The 12,202-nt window shown below is 39.9% G+C and overlaps 1 protein-coding gene across 3 annotated transcripts in view; it reads right to left on the reverse strand.

Annotated features, from left to right (window-relative positions):
* The window catches only part of LOC120533816 (UPF0606 protein KIAA1549-like), a 209,018-nt gene that overhangs the window by 64,155 nt on the left and 132,661 nt on the right, over positions 1 to 12,202 (reverse strand). For all 3 annotated transcript variants that reach the window (XM_039760822.1, XM_039760823.1, XM_039760821.1), the window contains exon 9: positions 9,977 to 10,154. In XM_039760822.1, coding sequence (XP_039616756.1) covers positions 9,977 to 10,154 — 178 coding nt within the window. The remainder of the gene's footprint in view (positions 1 to 9,976; positions 10,155 to 12,202) is intronic.

Genomic DNA, 12,202 nt, shown 5'->3' on the forward strand with positions numbered 1-12,202 from the left:
ATTCCTATTACAAAATTATTTTGACTTCTATAGTTGTTCACAAAAATCTGGATTGGTAGATAACCTTGCACTGTCGATACTTCAGTGCTACCAAGGTAAATCATCTAAAATAATTTAACAAAAAGAATGCAGTTTCCACAGTGTAGAGCATCAGTGAATACATGATGGAACTGAAATCTGAACAAAAATGCAGCCACAGATTTCAGATGTTTCAATACTGTACATTATGCTTGAGATTAAACAGCAGCATGATCTTAAAATAAATTTAATTTGAAAAATAAAAATAAATTTTGTTTCAACTACCACAACTTCAAAAGAAACTTCAAATCATTAGTATGTATTGCCAAAAGTTTCTTATAATGAAAGAGGATTAATCAAGTTGTCTCTCCTGACAGCTGATTGCCTGTTTGAAGGTTACAATCGATCAAAACCCAAGCTACAAGAGTTGAAACTTGTTAAGGCATCTGTCAAATTAAACCTCTCCTTTATTTCTGCAAATCCCCAATACAAAGGGAGAATAACGAATTGTATACACTCACTGGTCACTTTAGGTACCCCTTTCTACTGCTTGTTAACACAACTATTCAATCAGCCAATCACATGGCAGCAACTCGATGCATTTAGGCATGTAGACATTGTCAAGACAACCTGCTGAAGTTCAAACCGAGCATCAGAATGGGGAAGGAAGTCGATTAAATGTCTTTGAATGTGGTGTGGTTGTTGGTGCCAGAAGAACTGGTCTGAGGTTTTCAGAAACTGTTGATCTACTGAGATTTTCACACATAACCCTCTCTAGGGTTTGCAGAGAATGGGTCGAAAAAAGGGAAAGTGGTAGTTGTCTGGGTGAAAATACCTTGTTGATGACAGAGGTCAAAGGAGAATGGCCAGACTAGTTTGAGCTGATAGAAAGGCAACAGTAACTCAAATAACCACTCGTTACAACTGAGGTATGCAGAAGACCTTCTCTGAATGCACAACACCTTAAAGCAGATTGGCTACAACAGCAGCAGACCAAACTGGGTACCACTCCTGTCAGCTAAGAACAGGCAACTGAGGCTACAATTCACATGGACTGGTGTGAAGGATATTTATTTGGCACATTTTGGGCCCCTTAGTACATACTGAGCATTGTTTAAATGCCACAGCCTACCTAAGTATTGTTGCTGACTATGTCCATCCTTTTATGACCAAAGTGTACCCATCTTCTGATGGCTACTTCCATCAGGATAACGTGCCATGTGACAAAGCTCAGATCATCTCAAACTGGTTTCTTGAACATGACAATGAGTTCAATGTACTAAAATAGTCTCCATAGTCAACAATTCTCAGTCCAATAGAACACCTTTGGGATGTGGTGAAACAGGAGATTTGCATCATGGATGTGCAGCTGACAAATCTGCAGCAACTGTGTGATGCTATCCTGTCAATATGGACCAAAATTCCCGAGGAATGTTTCCAACTCCTTGTTGAATCTGTGCAATGAAGAATTACGGCAGTTCTGAAGGTAAAAGGGGGTCCACACCAGTACTAGCAGGGTGTACTTAATAAAGTAGCTGGTGAGTCTATTTATTTAGGTAATTTTTAAAGACATAATAAAAAGACATTAAAATAATCTAGGTTAAACTATAATGTAACCTTTTTATAATTTGTTTTAGTTTAGAAAAGTATTTTCTAATACACTTTGCTGAAGGGATACAGCAGAACAAATAAAGGAAAGTGAACTTTTCATAAATATATTCCTATTTTCTTACATGCAACAATGTTTCTGCAACATGTACTAGGAGTTTTTCCCCTAAAATCAATGGAAGATGGATTGATTTATTACAAAAATAATCTTTATTACTTTTGCATTCATGTGAAACAATGGGATTGCCTACACATGTAAATCTAATTTTATTTGTAGTATTAAAGGCTCATATCAGCAGCACAGCTTTGGATGTTAACATCAAATACTATGAATAGCAAAACCACTGTTAGTGCTCATTTGATTGATTCAAAAACAGTATAAATAAATATCTGTTAAGTGTATGAAAACGACAATGGATAGGATATATGTTAGATTTCATGCTAGTGATTTAAATGAAAAGTTTGGTGTCATTCAAGTCACTTTTGTTCAAAATTACAGAATACATTAATTTGCTGTAAGAAAGTATGTTATTAATTTTTAATTTTAATAAAGGTACTGTGGTTTAAAATGTTCCTGTTTGTTCTTGTGATTTAAAATTGCATAATATGTGGCAGAAGCACATACATTAAAATGACCTGACTGGCTGAGTTCTTCAGATTGATAAAAATAGTAAATAATTTCAAAAACCTTGCACTTCCCTGGCGTACTCAGCCCAATTCACTCAAGGTTACAGGAGGCTGCAATCTTACTGAGCTCAAGGCAGGAATAAACCCTGATCATGCCAACAGTCCATTACTCAAAACGCGGAGTGCCAGGACTTGAACCTACAACCTTTTGGTTATAGGGCAGCAGTTCTTACCTCTGCACCATCCAGGTATACAGATTAGCTTTCTGTGATTGACATTTGAGCTTGTGTTTGTAACTCATTTACAGCAACATATAAATTGAATGATTTTTTTTTGTTTGGTTATATTCTTGAATAAAAGCGCACGTGTTTATTTGATATTTCAACTAAGGTCTTCACACATTATACACTTCACATCATCTATACTAATAAAAGGCAAAGCCCTCACTGACTGACTGACTGACTGACTGACTAACTGACTCACTCACTGACTCACTCACTGACTCGTCACTAATTCTCCACGTTCCCGTGTAGGTAGAAGGCTGAAATTTGGCAGGCTCATTCCTTACAGCTTCCTTACAAAAGTTGGGCACGTTTCATTTAGAAATTCTACGTGTAATGGTCATAACTGGAAGATATTTTTTCTCCATTTATTGTAATGGAGTTGAGCTCAAAAGCAGTGGGGGCAGAGTTTCGTGTGACAGCATCACGCCTCCCACGTAATCCTGTAAACTGACTGTCAACGCAGTGCGTAGAAAACCAGGAAGAGCTCCAAAAAGCGCTGAAGAAAACATGCATTATATAATCGAGAAGGCAGCGAAACAATAAAAAGCGAGCGAGTGACATACAACCATATTCATGAGTGCTGCTACTTCGGAAACAAAGCAAAGTGTAAACCTAAAGTTTAAATTAAGTTCATAGACAGGCTGCCGCTGGCGTTTGTCATGCCCAAGGGTAATACGGGATACAAGTTTAATGAGAGCACGCAGGATATAAACGTGAGTTTTGATCACTTTGTAACTAAGTTAAAATTGCACGTTAAGGGCTGTACTTATGCCACTTCCGAGAAACTGTGTTTGTGGGGGATTGACAGTTAAGGTAGGTGGGGGAGTCACGTCATCATCTCCCCTCCCATTCACCTCATTTCGCTCTGAGCTGAGCTCCGCAGCTAACGCAGTGTTACGGAAGCGAGTTTGTGATGCTGCCACCAAATACTCACAGAAAAATCCACAAGTTAATACACACGCTGTCTCTACAGTTTCTCCACACTGAATCCTCCAGGCACTACTTACAAAAGGTTACATTGACAATCGTGTTACGTTATTTTTAAAATCTTTCCTTTTCTTAGCATAAGCACAGCTGCATGCTCCATAACATGTTAAAAAATCACGCATTTAATCACACTTTGCAATATAAGCAAAGGGGAACTTCTGTCAATGCATGATTTCATGGTACACCGATTACATTGATCAGCGCTTCCCGATTCATTTTACCCTCGCACACCCTTGGTTTGAGAAGAAGTATGAAAAATATGAGGTTAACAGAAAGACAGATCACCAATTGAAGCTTTATGAATAATGGATACTTTATTCGCCATCAATAATTGTTTTGGTAAAGCCATACTCAGTGTATTCATTAGATGAACAGTAAAAAAGTAAGAGCAAGGGGAGGGTGACTTATTGAGGCCTGCAGGCAAAACCACAATAGCATGCGGGCTCGATGTACTGTAGTTGGCGTCAACTCAATCTGAATTGCGCAATCACATTCGAAAAAAAATATATCTTTTCAAGTTCTATTTAGTCCATATGTGTCAAACTCAAGGCCCTCGGGCCACATCCGCCTGGCGTAATTATATCCGCCCGAGATCATTTTATATATTATTGTTATTAATGGCCCGGGGATATGAAGCGCTGGTAACACAATAAACTACAGATCCCATAATGCAGCGCTTCAGCTGCCTTGCCGAACACTTACCGCGTTAATCAAGTCTAGCTTATGATGCTGCAAATTATTGCGAAGCTAGCCCACACGATGCCAAAGAGAAAAGTTGATTCTGAAAATAGAGCCTTTAAAAACCGATGGGAGGCTGAGTATATGTTTACTGACATTGCCGGTAAACCCGTGTGTCTCATTTGTGGAGCTAATGTGGCTGTAATTACAGAATTTAATCTAAGACGGCACTATGAGACAAAACATCAGGATAACCTGAAAGACCTGAATGCAATGCAGAAGATACAGAAAGCAGAAGAGTTAAAGAAGAATCTGACACTTCAGCAGACGTTTTACCGTGCAAAATCACAAAGTGATTTCAAGTGAAGCTGCTTTTATGGGAGACACAAATGCACCAGTGCAACTTGCCCCACTTTCCCTGTTGCCAAGTAATGTTGAACCAAGTCGCACAACGGTGTTCCCAAATACGCACTTTGCTGATAAACTGAGCGCACTGCGCACTGAGTTCACGGCGCTTTGGTGACTTTGAAGAACAAAAAGAATTTTGAGTTGTTTCGCAACCCATTTGCTGTCGATGTGGAAACTGCACCTGTGCAGATTCAGATGGAGGTGATTGAGCTGCAGTGTAATGGCACACTGAAGGCAAAGTACGATACTGCAGGGCCCGCACAGTTTATTCACTCCATTCCGCAGAAATGCTCCAGCTCCGTCTACATGCGGCTCGAACCTTGTGCATGTTTGGTAGCACATATCTGTGTGAGAAGCTCTTCTCAGTCATGAAGACTAACAAAACAGCACACAGGAGTCGCCTCACTGATGAGCACCTGCAGTCCATCCTGAGAATCTCCACAACACAGAACCTCACACCAAACATAAACAAACTTGTTGCCAAAAAGATGCCAGGCGTCCAGCTCTGATAAAATGACATATGAGCAAAGACAACTGAATGATTTGATTTGTTATTGCTGAAAAGAACAAATTTTATTTATATTTCCAGGTTTTGTTATGCAGCATGTTCATATTTGAATTTGTATAATTTTGACAGGATATATTTTTATGGAGAGCAAAATCTTTTGGGATATTTAAAATTTAAGTTTATTTTTTATATAAAATTACATAAGAGTAAAGAAATTTGAATGTTTGTTCTTTTAACGTTTACTTTATTTCTAACTTGTATAATTTAGACAGGATATATTTTTATGGAGAGCAAGTTATTTAAGGTTTGAGTTGATTTGTTCCGGAATAATATTCCTGTCTGTTTTTATTCATATTTATGTTCAAAAAGTTAAGTTTTAAAAGTTTTAAAGTTTTAAAAGTTTAGTTTTAGTGTGTTCAATAAATGTTTATCCTGTTCAGCCCCGACCTAAAGTGTGTTTTGGATTTTGGCCCCTGTGCAATTGAGTTTGACACCCTGATTTAGTCGACACAAATATCTTTGGTTGGAATGTAAGGCTAATTTACTCTTTACATTTGTATGGTGAAGAAAAACTTATGCAATGATGCCTACATTTAACTTCCATTCCTACCAAAGATATTTCTGTCGACTAAATAAAAATTCCTTCTATTTAAAATTTAAATAGAACTTGAACAGATATGATAGTTCATAATATCCACGCAGACTTGCACGTAAGAGCGGGAGTCATCCGTTTTAACAAACAGCGTATTGCACTGATATGAAATAGCCTGCCCATTTAATTATTTAGGAATGGATAAATAAATTAAGATTTTGTACAAATAATGTTTTTCATTTTTCTTCCTTGATGGATTCTGCCACCCCCAGCAACAGTTGCTCGCACCCAAAGAGTGTATATATATATATATATATATATATATATGTGTGTGTGTGTGTGTGTATATGTATATATGTATGTATATGTATATATATGTATATATATGTTGTGTGTGTGTATGTATATATATGTATTTGTGTGTATATATGTGTGTGTATGTATGTATGTGTGTATGTATATGTATGTGTGTATATGTAGATATGTATATATACGTATATATGTGGATGTATGTGTATATATGTATATATATATTGTCAGGGACGCCATGAGGGACCGGATGTGGGTCTGTTCCCACCCTGGATCATGTGGGGGTCACCTTCCTGGTTGCTTTGGGGGCCACGGGTACAGGGCATGGAAGCTCCACCATGTAGGGGCCCGTGGTCACCGCCAGGAGGCGCCCCAATGCCTTGGGGACCTGTTACCCCAGCACTTCTGCCACACCAGGAAGTGCTGGGGGGAAGAATTAGGACGACGCCCGGAGAGCTGCCGGGAGGACAGCCGGCACTTCCGCCACGCTGGGGCGTGGCTAGAGCAGGAATGCCGGGAACACCTGGGGCTCATCCGGGGACTCTATAAAAGGGGCCGTCTCCCATCATTCGAGGCTGGAGTCGGGAGGCGGAAGGACAAAGCTCAGGAGAGCTGTGGATGTGGCCCGAAGAAAAGGCATTGTGGCCAGGACTGTGTGTTAGTGACATTATATTTGTAAATAATATTGTAAATAAACGTGTGGTGGTTGAGAAACAACATGTCCGCCTGTCTGTGTCCGGGCCGGGTTCACAATATACAGTATATGTATGTATATATATGGGTGTGTGTGTATATATATGTGTATATGTATATATGTATGGATATGTATATATATATGTTTATATGTGTGTGTGTATATATTGTGAAGGATGGCCGGCCGTTTATCCCGGCCAATACCCCCAAGCCGCCAGGTGGAGCCCTCCTTGCAGTATGGAGGTCCCCAAAAGACCAGCAGGGCATTATGGACAATGTGGTTTTTATGCACAACCCTGCTGGATGCCATGGGGGCCACAAGAGGGAGCTGCAGGGAGAACCGAGGACTTCTTTGTGCCCTATGACCCGGAAGTTCGTCATAGGAAGAGCGATGGGCTTCCGGGGTGAAGAAAAGAACTTTTACCTGACCTGGAAGTGACTGAGGATCACATGGACTGGGGATTAGGAACACTTCCGGGTCAGGAGATATAAAAGGACTGTGGGAGCTCCCAGACGGCGAGCTGAGCTGGGTGGAAGGGTGGCAACACGTCTGGGAGCTGGAGGATTGGTTTATTGTGTATTTGTGTTTAGTATATGAGTATTGTGGAGGAGAGTGTGCTTTGTGCACCGTGGAGATTAAATAAAGTCAAAGATTGGACTTTTACCTGGGGTCTGGAGTCGTGGACAGGGGTTCAAGAGAGCGAGAGCGTCCCCTATCTACCACAGTGGCGTAGCCGGCAGGATACTCTAGCGTCATTTGCAGAGGACCTGAAACAAAAATTTCTGTGGGAAACGAACCCTGAACAGACAACGGCGTCAGGAATCACCACAGCATTGCCGGAACCCATAAAGAAAGCCGAGTCCAAAATGGGGAAGAAGAAGGGCAAGCAAAGCGACAACGCCAGCGGGAGTGCCTTAGGTGCAATGGCCGACGCTCGGGAGGAGTCAAGGAGCGGCCTTATAAGTCAGGAGAAAACTCCAGGGACCAGCAATTACTCTGAGGTACGTGCCGGAAACGTTATGGATAATCCATTTCTAATTACTCACTTTGTTCCGTGCATGTACCTCGGAGATGATCCCCTGGAGGCTCCATGGGGAAAAGGAAACTGCCCCAAAGACGATGGCATGCTCCCGTCGAAGCCGGAGCACCTATGAGATGTCTTCCGCACGATGGCAGCCGACGAGGGACAAAGAGGCAAACCCGGTGCATTCTGGGAAGGAGGAGGTCCGCGTCCCGCTGTTTGCGCCTTCGAGCCCAAAGGAACGGACTCGGACTTTCAGAAGGGGAAGGGGGAGGCGAGCGGAGCACTACTCCCCGCTCAAAAAGGTAAGGAGGCTCGGGAAATGGCTGTTCGGGATGTCATAAAAGGGACACTGGCCTGTAAAAATGGCACCATCCTTCAGATGAGATGTAAAACTGAGGTCCTGACTCTCAGTAGTAAACAAAGATCCCTGGGCATCCGTCGTAAAGAACATGGGTGTATCCAAAAAATATCCCTCCATGGTCTAATCATTCTGGCCCCCTAATCACTGCCCTGTTTCTAACTTTTTACCTCTCACCATTCCACCAGCTAGTAGCTAATGTGTGGTGAGTGTAGTGGCGCAAAAATGGCTCCTGTTGCACCATCTATGTGGATACTACACATTAGAGATGGTTAAAGTGGCTCCCCATTCAATATTTAAAGGAGAAAAGCGCTATATAAATGTAAATAATTATTTTTAAAAGAAATGCAGAATTTAAAACCATAGCAGTTGTTTAAAAAATGTACATGGAATGTGTTTAACATAGAAATAAAGATCCATTCAAATCTGGTCAAAAGGTGAAGATTTTCAAATTACTGGCTGTTTACTCAGGCATCCGTATTGATAGCAGGTCAAACAGTGTCAGCTCACATTGTGAGTTATTTTTTTTCAGTTAATTTTCTTATTTTATATATCGATTAAAGAACAGTTTTGTATTGTGAGTTCTGAACATTAAAATGGCTTATTTTTTATACCAATTCACATACTAATAGTCATACCTCTGAATAGTAATCAGAAAATAATGCTTACTGTGCAGTATAAAAATGTAGTCTTGTCATCTATATTTTAATGTCATGCCATTACTAAGTTTTCTAAATAGTAGACAAAGCATTACTAGTAAATTTATTCCACCAAATACAGCTTTCTGGTGTGTTTCCAGTTTGATGCATTTCCTTTACATCATTGTGAGAGTAATGTGTAAGTAAATTAAATTCTAAGGCATTAATTTATTAAAATATTGTGACAGGTTTGCAAGAACAGTTTGGTAAATATATTAACATGTCAAATCTTAAAACAGTATAAAGTGGAAAATATGTTTTAGTTCCACCAATTTAGCTGTTAGGCAATGGTGAAAGGTCATTCAATTCTTTTTATTTTGTGGTCCTTGCTCGGCGGGGACACCTCTATGTTGGAAGGACCCCTGAAGCACTAGGTGGTAGCCCCCCTGGGTTGCAGCGGTGCCTTGGACTCCCGCAGGGCTTCATGTGAGCTGGAGTTTAGTGCAGTCCTGTTGGGTTCCGTGGGCACCGCCAGGGGGTGCAGCACAATTTTAAAATAAGGGCATAAATATCTGGCCTGCAGTAGACTTTATCAGACATAGTATTATTGGACTTACAATCACACAGTATCTACAGGACACAATTGCTCTCTTTAACAATAGTCTGAAGACAGTCACATTGCCTCTAAGAAGCCCAATTATTCAGTTCTTTTTGATAAGATCTGTTTATATTGACCAAAAAAGGCAAATGAATGATCAAAATTGGAATACCACAACAAATGTCTGCTTAAAAACCTCAAAATACAAAAGTAATGTAATATTCTGTGTTACAAACTGATATCCAAATTTTACAGGTAGTTCAAATATGAGACTTGCTTCCTTCTTAAGCTCACCATGAGATACTTGTACTACATAAATACAGTGACCATCCAACAGCAAACCATAACCAGCCTAAAACTGGACTGATTGTTTTAAACTGAAAGGGATTATTACCTTAATCAGCAAGTACTAAAAAGTGAGAATGCTGGTATTTTCATAATGCATAAACATTAAGTGCAAAAATTATATATATAAGATTTGATAACATCTAAGTCTATTACAATGCATTCCTTAAACAGCACCATTTCACAATATCAGATTCTTATCAAATACTTCCCATCATTACCATCTTCTGGAATCTTGGCAAAAAAACAAGCTTGTACTCATCTAAATTGTAATCTACCACATGGTCTATAGGCACTTACGCTGAGCAAGCTTTTCTTGAACACGATAGCCAAGGACTATGGCGGCTTTCTGAAGGTCAATCCTGTTAATAAGACTGGAAGCTGTAGTAGCACGAAGTCTCTGTCCATTTTGACCTTCCACAAAGTAAATCATCTCCAGGGGGTTGTCAGCACCTTCAATCCTTGAGGTTTTCACAATCTAAATGAAGGAGATAAAATGATAATAGTTCTTAAAGAGATGTTAATGCAGTGGTATCAATTCCCATGAATAAAGAATTATTACACTTAATTAAATGACAATAAAAAATGATGTGAAGCTCAATTAAGTGCTGCCATTTTCTAGTCATAGTTTGAGTCAGGGTGAGGTGTGAAACCGGTACATGGAAAACTGAAACTTGACATTAGGACAATTGCAGCTAAGAACAAACTACATTTGCAGCAGAGTAGAATCCATGTTTACTACTCTTATTTTAAAGCGGTACATTCTTAATACCTCTAAAAGTACAGAAATAATTGTCATGCTTACTCAAGCTAGATTCCGGCTCTATCACTAGCATAACCCAAATGTTGAGCTGCTTAAAGTGGGCTTTTGACCTTATTATATGCCGAGAGAGTTTTCACATACAATTGTGCAGGCAATTTACATCCAATACAGACCCATCATACTTGGTAATAACGCTTTCATCAGTTTCGGGGGACTTTAACCATATTTCACTTTCCTCCACCCTCACCAGTTTTTACCAATTTGTGGACTGCACAACAAGAGAAAACACGACACTGGGTTTGTTATATGCCAGTAATAAAGAGGCATATAACTCTGTTGCTTTGCCACCTTAAGGCCAATCAGACTATAATTTGGAACAGCTCATATCTGCATATAAACCCATTGTCCTTAGGTTGCCAAACACCACCAGGGCCATGAAGAAATGGACAATGGAGACTAAGGAGGGTCTGAAGGATGCCTTTGAAAACACTGACTGGGTTATGCTCTGTAAATCACACGGCCAGGGCATTGTGGTACTGTGCCACTGTATCACAGACTGCATCAAGTTTTGTGTGGATAACATAGTCCCCACAGACAGTATGCTGTTTTCCCAACAACAAGCCAAGGATCAGGAAAGAACTGAAAGCCCTACTGAACAGGAAGAAGAGATGTGAAGATATATAAAGAAGAGTGTCTTCAGGTCTGGAGATAACAATGAACATAAGAGGGTTCAGTCAAAACTGAAGAAGCCACTACAGAAACAAACTTAAGCACAAGTTAAAACATCACAATATGAAGGAAGTGTGGAACTGGATGAGGACAATCATTGTCTCAAAATGCATGAACAAACTTATCAAGAAAGCCTGCCCCATCACAGGGCAAACCCTGGACACACTGGAAGCAGTTTTGAAAAAGAAGATAGTGGCAAAATTGGATGCCATCTTGAAAACTGCCCTCCACCTCCTCCAGGAGGCGCTCTCTTGGAACACTTTTAGCCAAAGGGTGGTTCTACCACGTTGTGATAAGAAGTGTCTCTGGGGGTCTTATCTGCTCACTGTTATCAGGCACATCTCTCTATTATAAAAAGAAATCTTGGGATGAGACTTTTCTCAGAGATAATTTCAACTCCCGTGAGAGATAATTTCAGGTACAATGAGACAAGACTTTTTGCCAAAAGATTTTGACAAGTCCCACACTCCTCTCAAATATTTACAACCATGCCTATGGTCCAATCACTTCTCATTCGTGTGAATGCTATTGTCAGACACAGTTCCTGTGCTCTCAACTCCAAGCAGGGTCAAAAATAAAGGACAATAAGTTGAAGACAAAGTAGAATGTTGTAAGAGGTTCAAAAATGTTGGCACGATAAACATACAGAGCAGGTTAGAGTATTATGAAAGTACTAAAATTTATAAGTCTCAAAAACTGATAGCAAAGATCGCATTAGCGCTAACAAATGGAAATTATTATTCTGTGAAATAACGGAACAGTGAAAAGATAGAATAAATGGACATAGGTGATATGACAGAAGTATGTAGTTATTGTTCGGATTTAAACTTTAAGTTGGAGACTTGTAGATCGTCTATAGTAATCCCTCCTTGATCGTGGGGGTTGCGTTCCAGAACCCCCCGCGATAGGTGAAAAACCGCGAAGTAGAAACCATATGTTTGTATGGTTATTTTATGTATTTTAAGCCCTTATAAACTCTCCCACACTGTTAACATTATTAGAGCCCTCTAGACATGAAATAACACCCTTTAGTC

The sequence above is a fragment of the Polypterus senegalus genome, chromosome 8 (assembly GCF_016835505.1).
Source record: "Polypterus senegalus isolate Bchr_013 chromosome 8, ASM1683550v1, whole genome shotgun sequence".
Classification (NCBI taxonomy): domain Eukaryota; kingdom Metazoa; phylum Chordata; class Cladistia; order Polypteriformes; family Polypteridae; genus Polypterus; species Polypterus senegalus.